Source organism: Labrus bergylta, chromosome 21 (genome assembly GCF_963930695.1).
Source record: "Labrus bergylta chromosome 21, fLabBer1.1, whole genome shotgun sequence".
Taxonomy (NCBI): Eukaryota; Metazoa; Chordata; class Actinopteri; order Labriformes; family Labridae; genus Labrus; species Labrus bergylta.
Genome location: NC_089215.1, coordinates 15,398,379 through 15,416,067, shown reverse-complemented (window position 1 = coordinate 15,416,067; position 17,689 = coordinate 15,398,379). Strand labels below are relative to the sequence as shown.

The 17,689-nt window shown below is 46.8% G+C and overlaps 1 protein-coding gene across 1 annotated transcript; it reads left to right on the top strand.

Moving 5' to 3' along the window:
- Positions 1-16,656, top strand: bsk146 (brain specific kinase 146). Its single transcript, XM_020640042.3, has 5 exons — positions 1-347; positions 10,364-10,628; positions 10,711-10,913; positions 11,253-11,444; positions 11,806-16,656. The coding sequence occupies exons 2-5, from the start codon at positions 10,457-10,459 to the stop codon at positions 12,577-12,579; spliced, it is 1,341 nt and encodes a 446-aa protein (XP_020495698.1). The 5' UTR covers positions 1-347; positions 10,364-10,456; the 3' UTR covers positions 12,580-16,656.
- The last annotated feature ends 1,033 nt before the right edge of the window (positions 16,657-17,689 follow it).

Genomic DNA, 17,689 nt, shown 5'->3' with positions numbered 1-17,689 from the left:
TCACTACTGGTGCTCCTCTCCTCTGCTGACTCCCCTCCTCCTCCTCCTCCTCCTTCCCTCCTCCCCTCCTCCCGCTTCCCTCCTCCCCTCCTCATCCCCTCTCCTCTCATCCTAGAGGACGGAGCGTTGCGGAGACAATAGGACGCAGAGCCGGAGGAGGCTGCAGGATGCTCGGCTCCACATCCCTCGTCTCTCGGCTGCTCGGAGGCTGCTCTCGGCTCTCAGACACCCGGCGCTCCTCGCGACTCTCCTGGCTTTAGTATGCGCTCAGACCCCGCGGTGTGTTCAGCTGCAGCCCGGGCTCACAGGGCGGAATCCACGGCCCCCCTGTGGGAACCCACTGACGGGTGAGTACCGAAAAAAAAAAAACCCGACTCCTTGTATCCTCACCTGCACCCTAACTCACCCGCATCACACTCACCCAATCACAGAGTTGGAGCAACCTTATGTGTCACAATGTCACAATGTAGGCCTATGCATTACACAGAGATCAATGTGGTTCGTTTTACAAAAGGCCTGTTCTGTGTGTGTGTGTGTGTGTGTGTGTGTGTGTGTGTGTGTGTGTGTGTGTGTGTGTGTGGCATCCTATTAATCAAACAGCACATATGCAGCTTGTTAACATTTTAGATTGTTTACAATATTATAGACAATTAAAATTAGTTATTGATCAAACCTCCACCATGCATCTGCATCTGCATCTGCATCTGTGTGTGTGTGTGTGTGTGTGTGTGTGTGTGTGTGTGTGTGTGTGTGTGTGTGTGTGTTGGACACTGATCCTCCTGAGTGTGGGTGCAGTCTGAGGACACACTGCAGGTGGATGTAACGTGACGTAGCTCTACAGGACGTCAGGTGGTGGATAATAAGAGCAGAGTGTTTACATCCTCCTGCACGTGACGCGTTCAGGGCCCATCAGGCCTCAGTGTGAGGTGTTTGATAGTTTGATCTGATAGACGCTTGTTCTTCATCAGACGGTGTCTACGAGACGAATGGGGTCCGTTGTTACCTGGTTTCAGAAATGAAGACGATGTGCACGACTTAGTCTGAAATATCTGAACATTAGAAACGATAAAGTCCACATTGTGTGTCAGGACTTCTGTTTTGGGTGCCATGGTATCAGACAGGTAAAGATTGCATTATATTGATGTTGTTAACTCTGTTCTGTGATAAATAAAGCGCTTTGAGTGGTTAAATGTACAAGCTCAAGTCCTTTTATCATAATTCTGTTTGTTTCAATAATAAATATATAAATGTCATGTTGGAGCGACGCTGATTTACTCTTTTTTTCAAAGGAATCTTCTCTTCCTGTTTGTATTCAGAGCCTCACACACACACACACACACACACACACGCACGCACACACACACACACACACACACACACGCACGCACACACACACACACACACACACACACACACACACTCTCTCTCACATCATGATGAGTCATAATGTAGGTCACTGAGATGCGCTGGTGTGTCTCGCTGGCAGCGGCGATAACTTGGGCTCGACTTGTTCTCGTCCTATCAGAGTTCAGATTCATGAATAAAATATAAACTGACATGAATAACGTTTGATGACGGTGTCTCAGTTCATCGTCTTCACACGGTGAAGCTCACATCACGCTCAGGGTCAGGCTGTGGCGCTTCAGGAGTCTGTTGGGGCCCGAGACAAAAATCCATTAGGGGGCCCGCTAACCGGCGTTCATCACCATCATGTCCGCCATCGTCCCGACGCATACTCCTCTTCTTCTTTTTCCTCTCCTGTAGACAGATCATCTCCCTTCATTTGACTTTGTTGACTTTCATCAACAAATTTTGGTTTTCACAGCAACAATGCATGAAACGTTTCGTAGGGTAACGAGAGTGAGTGCTGTCAGGTGGGGCCCCCTTAGGGAGGTCTCCTACTGTCATTGCAAAATTAGCACATTTTGGTCCAGTGCTTTGGTTAAAAGTTTGTGAGCCAGTCAGTCCGGTACCCTTCGCAGCAGATACGCAGGACTCGCAGGACTCGCAGGACTCGCATCAATTTAGCACAGAAAAGAACAAGCGGGAAGTCAGACACCGAAACAACAATAAAACATCCCGTTAATTTTCAGAATAAAATACTCTGTTTTAACGATTCAGAATAATGACCGTCTGTGTTTGTTTGTGTGTTTATAAAGTTTCATACCATGTACATCATATTATCTCTTGCTGTCACGAGTGAATCTGTAAAATACACACTCAATGCACACGTATCTGGTGGAAGTTCTGGGTTAGGGTTGTCAGAATGTTTAGGATGTCACATGTTTTAAAAAAGATACAATCATTGTTATTTTAACGTAAACCACAGAAAGGTTGAATAACTACCGTAACATATGTAATAGAGGGGCACCGGTGTTTCAGTCTCCGTCAGTGCTCGAGGTCACTCAGAGGTGAAAAGGGTCTAAAGTGTCTTCCTGTGATGATTTGTGTTCATCAGCAGTCAGTTAGTGAGCAGCTGTGCAGCTCGTTCAGTACCATCTGTGTCCACCAGGGGGACTTTGTAACCCTGCTAGCTACCCATAACCTGCGTTCTGCGAGTCACCTCGCCCACGTCCTCTGATCACGTGTCGTTAACTGAGAACTCTTTTCAATCAAAGCAGAAACTCCACGAGCTTTATGTACCGAATAGTAAACCGCTGTTTGATTTAAAGGCACCATGGCGACCTCGTCCTGACGGAGGAAAGATAAGAAGAAGTGGTCTCAGTTTTTATTGATTAAAAAAATGTGCGTGCACTGTGGTGGTGGCGGCTGAACCGTCAGTCGGGACTCATGACAGCACGTCTCTACGTATTATACTGGTTTGTTGGTCAGCAGGCGACCTTTAAGATAAAAAAAAACTATTAAAAGTGTGTCTTATACCACACACGTTACGGTAACCCTGTTTCATAAGTCGTCTACGTAAAGAGAGGAAAGAATTAGGATTCAATTCTTTAAAATGTGGAACGATTCTGTAAATTAACTTTATGAACGACAGCTCAGCCGACTCAGGGTTTACTAGCTTGTTCAAATTGGCGCCTCATCGTTTGTGGGATGTTTTGAGGTCATGAAGGACGCTGACCGTTTGCTGAGCTGACAAGGACGCATTATAGGAACCTTTAAAATAGATCAGCCTCGAACACGTCAGGACGTACACGATCGTCAAATGCGCCCTTGGAAGGATGCAGACCCTGAAATGGGACGTATGAAGTTAGAACTGGAAGGGGATTAGCTTAGTTTAGCACGAAGCATGAGGCACCAGCTATCTTGACTATAAAGCCTCCATTCGTGCATCCATGTTTTCATGGACAAAATGAGTGGACTGAACCTTTAAACGTGGACCAATGAGACGGACTGAATGTGGCTTAAGGCCGTTAAAAGTTCCTGACTCGAGCCGCTTGGAGCTCCAAGGTTTGAGGTTCAGTTCTCACTTTTATTGTGAGCGGTAAACGTGTTACACACGTAGGATTTATGTCAGTAGGTGCTGCTGCAGGAACGAGCAACACACTCGTTACCTTTCCAAACACACACACACACACACACACACACACACACACACACACACACACACACACACACACACACACACACACACACACACACACACACACACACACTCCGTTTCTGGCACTCTGCTTCTGAACAGTCGTTGTCATTGTGTTGCTCTCTCTCTGTTTTCTCTCTCATTATTTTTCTCTCTGATGATCACAAACACTTTGATTCTGTGTGTGTGTGTGTGTGTTTCTGTGTGTGTGTGTGTGTTTCTGTGTGTGTGTGTGTTTCTGTGTGTGTGTGTGTGTGTGTGTGTGTGTGTGTACTTCTGATCATGCCGTGTTCTGTTAGAAAATCAAACGCTGTGTGGGCAAACATTTGAATGTGCAGGAGACAGGAGTGTGTGTTTTGGGCGTTTTTGACTATGATTTAAACACACACTCCTGAGGATGAAGGAGGATGACGATGGCGGGTCTCCAATGGTTAGAGGTCACGATGGCTGCAGCAGAGGGGGTGGGGGTTACGGGGTATGAGGGGGGGGTAGATGTGGCTGTGATCGGCTCCTTGGCTCGCTGAATGCCGCTGGTGGTTGCATAAGCGGTCTGGGATTTATTTGGCTGCAGCCTCCGGTCGTGGCTCTGATTCCACAGAGGGATGGAGCTGGTGGCTCAGAGAGTCAGTGGAGGGAGGGAGGAGGAAGGGGTGGGGCTGGATTTGTGGTCAGTTGAGAGGAACATGACGTATTTGGTGTGTGTTTTCAAAACGCTGCACCTGACAGCCTGTGTGAGGTGTAGCTGTGTGTGCAGGACGTCAACATTTCAATACTCACGTTTTGAAAACGATACAATCCGTGATATTAATCATTAATAGATTCAAAAAGTACATCGACATCGTGCCATGTAATGATGTCAGTAGCAGATGTTTAGTTGTTGTTCCAAATCAATGTAATGCCAACGTCACCTAAGGACTGATTCAGAGTTCTTTATCGGGCAGATGACGTCACCAACTCAGACAGATTTTCATTGTCAAACATGATGACTCGTGACCAGAGGTGCTGACAGGAAGTGACCAGATGTGCTGAAAGGAAGTGACCAAAGGCAGAAATGACCATATTCAAAGCACAGGTGCTGACAGGAAGTGACCAGGGGTGCTGACAGGAAGTGACCAGGGGTACTGACAGGAAAGGACCAGAGGCAGAGCACAACAGCTGTTCTTGAGAGTTCTAATCAACATCAAAACCATCCTAAATATCATCATCATCGTCATCATGAAGGTTGTAGGTGTTCATAAAGAGCTGGGTCTTTAGCTTTTTCTTAAAGGTGCAAAGGGACACTGCAGAATGAATGGAGTTTGGTAGTTTGTTCCACCACCGGGGGGCGACAGAGGAGAAGAGTGTAGTTAGAGACTGGGACAGACGCCTTTCATTGGCAGAGCGTAGTGGAAGGTGAAAGTGTTTGATTTGAATTAGAATGAAATCCAAGTTTAACATTGTGATGCAGTGACGGCCGTCGTCTGAGGAGAATGGAAGTCTTAAATAAATCCTTGTGGAGACATTTACAGACTTCAGACATCTCTAACACCCTGGGCCGTATTCATCTCTGTTTTTATCAGTACGTGTCTTCACAGATGTTGGGGAAGAATTGCTCGAGCTGTAAAGAGCTGCAGGATGACGTCTTTTTGAAGTTAGCATCGCGCTAACTCCCTCGACAAAACACAGACGGTTTATTTTGTGGGTTTTTGGATTATTGCCGACAATAAACTCTGTGGTGAAACAAAGTACATGACCTGTTTTGTTCATCAATAATATAATTCATAATCTTCACTAATGAACTCGACTTTAATCTTTTCTGTAATCGCAGTCAGAGGAAGTAAAAAGCTAACGTTAGGCTATAAAGAACAACACCGCGGTCTGCTGACTTCAATGTCACCACCACGAAGCTTCCAACCAGCGGATGAGTTTCCACGTACACCTTAATGACGTCTAATGTGACAATCTCTGCTGTCCTAGTTAGCTCGTTGTTAGCAACCGACTTCTGTAGGACGTGGAAAAAGCTTCTAAAATCCCGCAGACTTCGAGACAATGGAACCAGAAGTGCTTAAATGCTGATTCCTCTCCTCATCTCTGCAGCAGAGTGAGGACGTCCAGCTAAGACTTCCTGTTACATGAAATGGTAAATCTGACGACTCGAAAGTCTTTTACACGGCAGGTCACACCTACACATTCACACACTGATGGTAGAGGCCGCTGTGTGAAGAATCCATCAGTATTAACTCATCCATTCATACAAATTCATACGCTGCTGATAAAGCAGAGGGAGCAACTTGGGGTTAAGTGTCTTGCCCAAGGACACATCGGACATGTGTCTGCAGGAGCTGGAATCGAACCCCCGACCTTCCAGTTGAGAGACGACTCTACCACTGAGCCACAGCTGACCTCCCACTTTGTGTCTTTGCTAACAGTTAGATTAGCAGCAGAATACGGGATGTTAGCATCACGTTCATGCAGATATCTAGATATCTGTTTGCTGAGTTACAATCTTCACTTCTTTTGTTCTCCACATGAACCGTTTTCTTCTGTACAGGCGAGGCGCTGAAATACTTCATGATGATTACACTACAAACAGAAACCAGATAACCTCCCACCTGATGTGTATCTATACACAGAATCCAGATTATTCTTTGTTTATCGTAAAATAAGTGAAATGATCGGTAACCTGAGCTGAGCACGCTGCCTTTAACCCGTTAGTCACTGATGATGAGCGGTCATTTTTAAAGTTTGTAGATGTTCAACACAGACATGTGTGTAAAAGTTTTGGAAGGATGCATTACCACTAGGTCAGTTTCCCAGTATCATGCCAAAGCTCGACTATCTCCCCTCCCCCGTCCCCAGCTGTCCTCCACGCCAAACCGGGTCTTAGCACGGTGTATCGGACACGGTACTAATTGCCTCGTGTGAGTGCGCCCTACGTCATTGTGGTTTCTTAAGAACTCTGATCTATTGACTTTGTACAAACATGAAGTTCTTTTCGTTGTTTTTTACGATAACACCGTCTGCTGGCGTTGTAGTTCCAGCAGACGTTGAAGACAGAGAGCGTCCTAACGACTGATGCTTAGTTGAGTTTTTTTAATTGTGATGTCAGAAACAGGGATTATATAAATCTGTAACTATGACAACCACAGACCCATTCGGCTGATTCTCCAGTTAACACGGTCACTCTTTACACCGTCACACCGGTTAACCGTAACGTTCCTGTGAATTTCACACACACACACACACACACACACACACACACACACACACACACACACACGCTCACTCACCTGTAGTCTAGATAACCTGCACGTCTAAGTATTGTATTATTTTAGGACAGTGTGCTCGTCAAATCAGATTTCAGCCCTGCTGGGATTCTATCCAATCAGTGGCTCTGCAGTTGTTTCTACTGAGGCTGTGAGCTGTTTGTGAAATACAGCTGGCTGTGTTACGTCTATTATTATCAGCGAGCGAGAGAGAGAGAGAGAGAATGTGTGTGACGCAGCAGACACACATTTACCCTGATCTGTGACTCATGCTGAGTCTAAAGCTGTTTCTATATAAACACTGATGCAGCTCTGTGCATGGTTCACACACACACACACACACACACACACACACACACAGGTATTCAGAGGACATGATGCTTCACCATGTTTGTATAGCTTTTGCTTAGGGGGAGCTTGACTAATATGTTGAATTTCATGAATTCAGAAATGCTTTTTAGGTTCCCTTTTTGCAAATAAAAGCAGACATACGTAAGGGGGTTTAACCGGGGTGCTGGGGCTATAGCGCCCCCTAGCCCCTGTGTAGCGCCGTGCTTGTGTCTAACTCTAATATGTGTCTCTAGTCTGTCTACAAACCCCCCCAATTATGAGAAAAGTCCATCCTCTCCATCTTTTGCCTGCTCCACTTTTCAGAAAATGTGTGCTCAAACAGGCTGCGTGGAGATTTTCCCTTCATGACATCACAAAGGGCAGTAACCCCTCCTCCAGGTGGGTGAGAGGTTGTTATTAACACAAAAGGGGCACAGTGAGAAGCCAGTTAACCCCCGACATTGTCTCTACTGTTGTTAAGATCAGTGGAGCAAACAACCCCGTCAACTTGTCCTGAAGGCCCTGACACACCAAGGAGAGCGCTACTAGGACTGTCGGTGAGCGATTGTCACCCTAGTTTTTTGTGTCTGGCTCCGTCGCTACCTCTGTCGTTGAATCGGCGTCGGTCAGCGTAGGCGTGGTCGGTGAGAGGGATCTCTCTGATTGGCTGTTGGGAGGTTTCATTTTTCTCCTGCTCTCATCACAGGTTCAGGAAAGCCCCTTGAGCATACCGCTGTAGTATCCATTCTTTCACCCATTAGTGCAGTTTCTTCTTATGTGTCTCCTCCGCCTCTTCTTTTCTTTTTCCACGAAAAGACCAAGGGCTGACAACGCCAGCGCCATTTTCAACTTTTTATCAGACATTATTCTCCATTAGTAGGCTACCTATAACACGAGTGGTGACCGACAGCGGGGTGAAAATGGTCTTCTCGTATCATAACAACAGACTACCGCCGCCTACTGGCATGGAGAGTTATTTCCTCTCACACATCAGTAGAACGTACGTGGTGGTTGGCTGTCGGCTGTAGTCTCTGCTGTGTGTTCTAGTGCAACTTTATGTCCAAGACGTGAGGCGACATTCACTTACTCTGACTCTTGACTCTGTTTACACCTCTCTGCGTTCGTCTATGTGTGTGTGTTTGTGTGTATATGTGTGTGTTTGTGTGTGTATATGTGTTTGTGTGTGTGTATATGTGTGTGTTTGTGTGTGTATATGTGTTTGTGTGTGTGTGTTTGTGTGTGTGTGTGTGTGTGTTTGTGTGTGTGTGTGTGTGTGTGTGTGTGTGTGTGTGTGTGTGTGTGTGTGTGTGTGTGTGTGTGTGTGTGTGTGTGTATGTGTATGTGTATGTGTATGTGTGTGTTACATGTTCCTGAGGGCTTTTATTTAAGCCAGAGAGGGAAACAGTACATCCTCTATGCACTGCCATTTTTCACCTAAGCTGACTCACCCCTCCTCACCTTCTGGTGTCATCCTCCTGTCTGCTTCACACATACACAGACACACACACACACACACACAGACACACACACACACACAGACAGACACACACACACACACACACACACACACACACACACACACACACACACACACACACACACACACACACACACACACACACACATATAAAACACTCCCACAGAAAGCAGATAGTTCCTGTGGTGAGGATGACAAGGTACTCAAAGTCGTGTGTTGTTGTGTTTCTTTGATTGATAGCTGGTGGCTTTACACACTCGCTTCAGGTTCTTTGATTCTCGTCTTATGTTCATGTTGAAACAGCAGAGAGAGAGAGATTCTCGTCATTCACACAGATTTATGTTGTGTGTTTATTTGTGTTGTTGATGAAGAAGAGACTGTCAATATGGCCGCTGTCCAAATGCAAGCGAGCAGATTCATGAGTGTGTGCTTGGGGACGGAGAGGCTGCTTTCCAGCTCCTCGGGTTATGTAATGAGTGTGTGTGTGTCTCTGTGTGTCTGTGTGTGTGTGTGTGTGTGTGTGTGTGTGTGTGTGTGTGTGTGTGTGTGTGTGTGTGTGTGTGTGTGTTTTCAGTGCTTATATTTCTTCCACGTGTTCCTGGATCTATAGCACGGGTCAGGACTTGGCAGGTCTCGTTGCTCAGGAAGAAAAAATCACTAAGAATAATCACACTGCAGCAGGAAAAGGATCTGCTCAAAAGGACTGTTATCGGCTGTTTGTGTGTGTGTGTGTGTGTGTGTGTGTGTGTGTGTGTGTGTGTGTGTGTGTGTGTGTGTGACTCAGTTTACAGCCCTCCCTGGCATCCCCCCTCGGCAAGTAGCATTTAGAATTACTTGCGCCTTCACTGCAGATAATTAGCATTTTCAGAAACGATCTCGCTGCAGATCAGAGGAGACTGTGAGCTGCACCATCGACGACGCAAAGACCACACACACACACACACACACACACACACACACACACACACACACACTCCTGTGTACATGTCTGATCTGTGTGTCAGCATGTTCTCAGATGACGGGATGATGGACGCTCTGAACATATTCGTTCATATTCATATTCGCTCTCTTTTTATGTATTTGTTCTCGTGTCGTCACAGTATGAGGATTTTAAACTTCGATATGATTCTAGTAAAAATCAAACGATATCGAGAGCTGTTTGATACCACGGCAACAACAACAGAAGTCCTACACACCCAGTATTTGGTCATTTGTCAAAAGTAACAGAAGAACTGGAGCATGCTGTTTGAAAAGAACAAATACATCTCCACCACGTTCTCCACAGAGAGCACAGCGTGGACGGTCACTCAGCATGCAAGGAAATACAGCTCAACAGTGGATTTGATTATTCACGATGATGTCATAACCATCACAGGTAGAATGACCAAGAGTTGGTTTATGCTCCTGTAGGAGACACAGGTTTGTCTCTCTGTTTCAGCGCACTCTCATTGGCTGGAGGAAACACACCAGCTCCGCCCAGAAACGTGCCGAGTCAGCCAGAACAAAGCAGAACAGTAAAATCCAGTCAGAGGACAGAGTCTCTGCAGACACAGTCACCAGCACACATGTACAGAGGCCCAGAAGGGACGATGGAGCAACTTTACTTTAGGATCAGTCTGTATTTTATTTTGCTGGAACAAGCTGCTGACTCTATCTTTAGATGAAATCTCAAATGATTTGTTACAACAGCCCCCCCTACAGGTGAAACAGTGACAGACAAAAGAATAATAAAAGTGTGCACATTGTAAAAACCTGTTTTCTTCTGCACAGTCTCACCAGGTGTTAGCCGCTGCTGCTCTCGCCCTTCCTCAGCGTCTGCTCCCCAGTTTCTTCCTGCGGTCCTTCCCTGAATCCGTCCCCACAATGAGTTCCTCTCCGCTGGTGTCTCGAGCCAATATGGACATCCTGGACGAGCTGCAGCTGATCGCAGCCCAGAACCTGGAGAGGCTGGAGGTCAACAAGTACTACGAGGTGATCCGCGAGCTGGGCAAGGGCACCTACGGCAAGGTGGACCTGGTCATCCACAAGATCCGAGGTGAGGGGACGCACAGGGAAAACCTCAGATATAGAAACTAAACAATAAAAGAGGTTAACTCATTTGACTTTGGACCCTACAGGTACAAAAATGGCGCTGAAGTTCCTGAAGAAGAAGACGACCAAGCTGAAGTCGTTCCTGCGGGAGTACAGCATCTCGCTCTACCTGTCGCCCTGCCCGTTCATCATCAACATGTTCGGCATCGCCTTCGAGACCGACGAGTACTACGTGTTCGCTCAGGAGTACGCCCTGGCAGGAGACCTCTTCGATATCATTCCTCCCCAGGTGATCCCGCTGACCTCGCACTCTGCTTCGTCTTCTTTTGGATGTTAACGTCAGAGAAAAGAACAAAAACAGTCTCTTTACGTTCCTGAAAACTGAAAGTTAGACCAATCAGAGAGTAGTGTTCAGAGTCAGACCTCCTCTGCAGGTGTTTGACGTTTTTCTTTTTAAATGGCATTTAAAGGGAGTAAAAGTATTTCACCTCATCGACAGAGAGCTTCGTTTAAGCTTTCACCTCGGTGGTATGATCACAGAAAGATTCACATTTTCATCTGGAGGGATTTTCTACGAGCTTTTTGTGACCCGTACGGTTAACCTCTGGTTTCCCCTCCATTCCTTCAGGTGGGTCTACCTGAGGCGGTAGCAAAGCGCTGCGTGCACCAGGTGGCCATCGCCCTGGATTACCTGCACTGTAAGAAGCTGGTCCACAGAGACATCAAACCTGAGAACATCCTCATCTTCGACCGAGAGTGCCGCAAAGTCAAGCTGTCCGACTTCGGCATGACTCGCCGCGCCGGCTCACCGGTCAAACGGGTGAGTGACCCCTCTGTCCAGTTTCTCTGATTCTCACCTGTTTCCTCCACCTGGGCCTGATGAGGAAAACCTGTCATCCGGATTAGAATGAAATAAAACTATTTAGATGTAAAAAATACTCAGGTGATGTTTTATGAATTTGTTCTTCTTTTGTTTAAGTTATTTTTGGGCCTTTATTACTTTAGTGGATAGGAGAGCTGTAGAGAGGCAGGAAATATTTTATTGAAACGTCTGCGTCATGATGTCTCTGTAATTCAAATGTCGTTTTCTTCGACCCACTTCCTGGAGTCCTGCCCTCTGCTGGTCAAAGTCGTTACCTGATCCCTTTGCTGTTGTTAAAACTGTCGGTTTCCCTCTCCAGGTGAGCGGCACCATCCCCTACACGGCCCCCGAGCTCTGTGACGTTTCTCGCCACGAAGGTTTCTGCGTGGACTACAGCACGGACGTGTGGGCGTTCGGCGTGCTGCTCTTCTGCATGCTGACGGGAAACTTCCCCTGGGAGAAAGCTCTGCCGTCAGACTCCTTCTACCAGGAGTTCATCCGCTGGCAGAGGAGGCGGACCAACACGGTGCCATCGCAGTGGAGGCGCTTCACCGAGCAGGCGCTCCGCATGTTCCGCCGGCTGCTCTCCGTGGAGCAGGACCGCCGCTGCTCCGTAAAAGAAGTGTTCGGATACTTCAGCCACTCCTGGATGCTGGACGCCGAGAACAACAACAATAACCACGGCAACAGCAACAACCACGGCAACAGCAACACCAACAGCAACAGCAACAGTGGTGGCGTTGGGGAGAGGGTCGGCGGCGGCGGAGGAGGTGGAGGTGGAGGCGTACGGGGAGAGGTGGATGGTACGATCACGTCATCGTCGTCCGGCGAGGAAGACGAGGAGCTCCTTGTGGAGAGGATGAAGCAGCAGACTTTGTCCCCGCTCTCCCCCATGTCTCCTGTGGGGGTGGAGCGAGGAAGTGGAGTCGGGGCTAAAGGCGGGCTGATGGAGCCAGGCGGCGGCCATCATTTTGTGTCCGTCTCCACCAACAGCTCCGTGTCGTCCACCAACAGCTACGACCGAATGCCGAGAGAGAACGGATCGCCGGGCGGCCGCATGCTTGTGGCCACGCCCATCGAAATCTGTGTGTGAACGTTCATGACGTTCATGACGTCACAGACTCACCTGGACACACTTTTATACCTCTCTCTCTTCAACCGCAAAGATGTGCATGCACGAATAGAAACAGACGATGAGTTCAGAAAGGAAGAGCGCCGCGGAAGACGTTCCTGGAACAAACCAGGCGCCAGTCTAAAAAAAAACAAAAAAAAAACTTCCACACTTTGATTGCGATGTTTGAGAACAGACGAAATGTTTCCCATTACAGATTCTGTCACTAAATCCCTCCTGAACCAAGACCAAAATGTTTTTCTTAAAGCAATACTTCCAGCAAAAAAAGCAAGCGGAGACACGGAGGTGTTAGCATGTTAGCCGTGTGACCTCGTCAGGAAGGACGCTTTCTGAACGGCACCGACGGACACAGGATTTGTATTTTTGTCTCAAAGAAAACTCGAACAGTTCGAGGACCCTGTAAGATAAAAACACCCGAGCGGAGCTTTTCAGTGTTTCATGTGTAACAACGTGTGAGCGTGTTTGACATTCTGTTCGTAGGACACCACGCCCTACGGATTCTTTTCATTTTGAATTTTTTTATTTATTTGAATCTAAAAAGACTCAAATCTTTTTTTTCTGTTTTTTTATGTGAAGCAGTTTTTTTTCTTTGTTTTCTTTTTTTATCGTCTTGATTCCTGTCGTCTGATTGGCTGCTCATGTGGCTCCACATACTCCGTGCACGCCGTGGTCTGTCAGTGCCACGCCGCTGTCTGCTGCCACTCTAGTCATCGCTCCTGTTTCCACAGCGAGCGCCGCGGGCCCCGCTCACGCTAACCCTAACAGACTGAGTGGGACATGGCGCGTGCCGTCAAAACCGTGGCTGACAGGCCGCGGCGTGCAGAGTATGTGGAAATCAGGAGCTCAGATGTCTTTGTTCTTCGTCTCGACTTCTCGACTCAGAGACTTTTTGTAAACACGTTACGTTTGGTTCTGATTGATCCGAATTTCTTTGAACCTTTACGCCAAAAGTTCTGTTTGTATTTAATTTTAAAAAGAGAAAAAATAATCTTCACATTTTCAACTGAATCTCAAACAAACTAAAAAAAAAATCACCTTTTTAACCTGCATGACGAGTAGCTCAAAATGTACGAAAATATCGAAGCGGCTTCACGATAGAAAAAAAAAAACGTGAAAAAGGGACAAAAAGAAACGTAAAATGTTGTGATGTGGAGTTTTTATGCCGTAGCACAATTTCTTGCATTTTGTCCCCGAGTGAATATCGCCATGGTGAGACATCATGGAACTCGAAATCTGAACCGTTAACCGTTTTCACACGGCCGCTGTTCTCCTCTGACGTCACGGCGAGCGGCTCCACTCGACATCAAAGTGTGAACGAACAGGAATGGGTTAAATATAACGTCTTTTTAAAGACAATCCACTTGTAACCACACGGAGAATAATTATCTGGAGGGACGAGAGGGCAAACATCGTTTTAAAGAACAGATTTCAATGTGCAGAGATTTATGAGCGTTTTGCATTCACACGAGAAAATCTGCTGAATTAACAAAACAGAAAGCATGAAGTCTGAGTGACATCACCCGTCTCTTCCTGCAGGGGGGCGCTGGAGTCCCATCGATGGCGGTCTCCATGCTGGAAATGCTGTCTGAGCCTAACTTTCAGTCAACCTAAAGACAGGCTGAGAGCTGGAGCTGAGGTCCCCCTGTATAGAGGCTGTAGACCTCGAGGCAAACAACTGGGGTTGAATCCGACCTGTGGCTCTTTTCCCCGTTCTCACTCTCCCTGATTTCCATATTTTCTCGTGTGAATGCAAAACGCCTCCGTAGTGATGATCACATCTACAAAGATAAAGTGAAATCGTCTTGGTTTAAACGTTTTTTAAAACACGTCAGGACAACATGACTGTGAGTGTCACATCAGAGGAGGACGGCTGCTCGCTGAGCGCGGGGAATAACTTCTTTCTATTCAGTGTATTGTGTTTGTATCGCTGTTAACGTCGTGTACATTTGACCACATTCAGGAGCAGAAAAAAAAGCAAAGCATGAGGACACAAATGAGTGTGAGGATTCCTGACGTCAGACGAGAGCTCCGCTTCTAAACTGCCACTTTTAGTGAAATATCGTGGCCTCAATGTTTTTACTCTAAAGCTGAAAGTGATCTGTTCCTTTCTCTCATCCTGAAGAATTTGAAGAAAAAAAGCAGCTTTGGATCACGCACAGGAATGAGCGTTTAGTGACATAAATCTGCATGAACTCGTGTCGTGTAAACCCGTTTCTTCCGTCACAAGCCGTAGCTCGCTGTAGACGCCGTGTAGCTGCACACAACATGTCTCTTTATCCCATAGTCACACACACACACACACACTCACACACACACACGCCTGACAGAGGGTCACATCAACACAGCCAACGCTTACATAAACGGCGTGGAGCGCGCTCCTGGATCAACATGATAATGAATACATCTTGTGACAATCTCTGAGCTCATCAGGAGCTCCTGACTCAGAACAAAGGACTCACACACACTGTCCCACAGCTGTGTGTGTGTGTTTGTGTGTGTGTGCAAGTGTGTGTGTGTGTGTGTGTGTGTGTGAGTGTGTGTGTGTGTGTGTGTGTGTGTGTGTGTGTGTGTGTGTGTGTGTGAGGGGGGCGGTCACATGATGCATTAAGAGGAGAACACGCGGCCTGTTCATCACCTCATCGTTCAAACAACAATCCTTCTGCACATCCTCACAGTCGCCGAGGAGGGAGACTGATGTCCCCCCCCTCCCTCCCCCCCTCAACGAAATGTAATAAACAAGAACCAGCAAATTAATAATGAAGTGTCATCTGATAGTTTGACCCAGGAGTCCAGACAGTAAAGCTTGGTGTTGCAGGCTGTGCAGCACGCTTCAGATTGGATGCTAAACTTCAGAATTTGGAATCTTAAGGCATCTGAACGATAAAATATCTGTTATTTTATTCGTTGTTAGTCATGAAAAAAAATACCTAAACTTCATATAACTAACATCTGGTCTAGAAGCCATCTGTCACAGCTCAGGTTTTGATCTTGCAGCAGGAATTTAACAAACGCATCTGAATCGAACTCCAGATCACAAAAACTCTGCAACGTGAAAATGAAAATATAACGTCTGTAAAAAGATATTTTATTAAAATAGAAAAGAAGACACGTCACTCCACACTGACTGAGCCGCTCCGATAGACGGCTTCCACATATTGCACACCTGAACACATCTAGATCATTTCAGGGGGACTGCTGCGGGTATTCTCCTGACCTGTTCACACATGCTAACAGCAGGAGACTATCCCTGTCAGACAGTAGGAGGGGGGGGGGGGCGTGGTCTCCTGAGGTAAGGCCTGACGTAAAGTACGCACAGTAGTTGCAGACGAGGAAACAGAGTCCTCTATATGACGCTATAATGAGAATATTTGTCTTTGCATCAGTGCTACGTGTAGTTGAACAGAATCTCAATCTGAACTAAAGAGTGGAGAAGAACATACTGGAGAACAGGAAACATAATGCAGCAGGTTCATTAGAGCACGGAGATGGTAGAGGTGGCGTGCAGACAGTCTGTGGTCGTGCAGCGATCACAGGGAATAAACGTCACCACCCCCTCCCACTCGCTCCAGGTGAATTCTACTGATTATATCCTGCTGCGTTCTCTCATCAGCTCACTCTGACTTTCTGCAGAATAAATACGAGGAGGCTGCAGGAGAAACTCCGGCTGAAGAGAGAAACATTCAGCTGTTTGTGTTCACACATAATATCAGGACGTTTTCAGTAGGTGGGAAAGCAGCCTTACAAGAGGTGATTGGTCTCATTATGGATTTGTTTTGTGGGTTTCAGTGTGATGAAAGCTACTTCTTACTACTACTACTCCCGCCCCCCCCCCCCCAGCTCTGACGTGCCGTGTTGTTGTGGTGCAGCTCCGATGTCTCTCTGTCCGCTCACGTCTCACAGCCTCATCATGACTTTGGCGCAGTTTTAGTGAGTAGATGATCACAGCACTAGAACTCGTATCCGGTTCTGTCTTTGCAATACGACTGTCTTCCTGTAAACTGAGATGAAGTCAATAAAATAAAAACATTCTTGTTGGGACGCGTTCTTTGTCTGTTTCTTTTCTCCTGCAGGAGTGAGAGCTTGTCTGATTTTAGGGGTTCAAAACTATACTGAGAGTCAGGAGGAAGCAGTGTTCACATGTTTTCATCGATCTGGAAGAAGTGGGGGGGAGGGGGGGGGGGGGGGACTTCTCTCATCCAGAGTCTCCTGTAGACCCTCACGTAGACCATGACCACAGAGGTCCAGAGTCGTATCAGTTCGTTAGCAGAGGCAGCGAGTTCTGAGACAGCTGATGACGAGGACAGTGAGGTTCAGGAGAGGATGGAGGACGTCCCTGGATGGTAGGCGAGGCTTGTTTAATTTTAGACAAATAACCACGGTTTTTGAAATTTACGTTCTCCATATTTCCCAGCAATGCACTTCGAGGAGGTGGCTACGTTCATTTCATGCAGGTGATGCAGAGATGTGAGCAGGTTTGGGGTCATCCCGTCTTGAGTTGTCACCCGCATCATGCGAGAGTTCCCTGAACCTGCTGAAGCTTCTACAGGTTTCCAGCTCCCTCCCCTTGAATAAACATTGCTGGAGATCCATCATGCGCACAGCTGTGTCCATTCCACATGTTTTTTGTTAGGACAGGATGTTTCCCTACCACGTCAAAGAGTTTAATGCAACACAGTTTTGATTGGAAACTATAGCTGACATATTAGTTTTATACTTTTCAGGACTCTAAATCATAGATGTGCAGTCACAATTTAAAGGTCTGATGCAAGAAAAACTGCATGCAAACTCTTAACGATGTTTAACTTGCAAAAAAAACATTCATTGGCAATTAAGTCTATTGCATGTTCGACAGTGTGCACAAATCTTTAGATTGGTTATTGGATAGGACAGCTGTAGAGAGACAGGATATGTCCATGTCCATGCCCCCCTCCCCCCTCTGGACACACCCCTGGTCTCTGTAAATTTGGCCTTTTCTTTTTACCAGAAATATTACATTTAAGCCCCTCTCTGGAAGGGCTGGGTGTCTCTGTCTTTCTCGCTTCATGTCCTATTGTTTACGGTGAGAATGCAA

Coding starts and splice junctions, on each gene's coding strand:
- bsk146 (XM_020640042.3), top strand. CDS start 10,457: ATGAGTTCCTCTCCGCTGGTGTCTCGAGCCAATATGGACATCCTGGAC. Junction 10,629..10,710: donor GGTCATCCACAAGATCCGAG/GTGAGGGGACGC, acceptor TGGACCCTACAG/GTACAAAAATGGCGCTGAAG. Junction 10,914..11,252: donor TCGATATCATTCCTCCCCAG/GTGATCCCGCTG, acceptor CCATTCCTTCAG/GTGGGTCTACCTGAGGCGGT.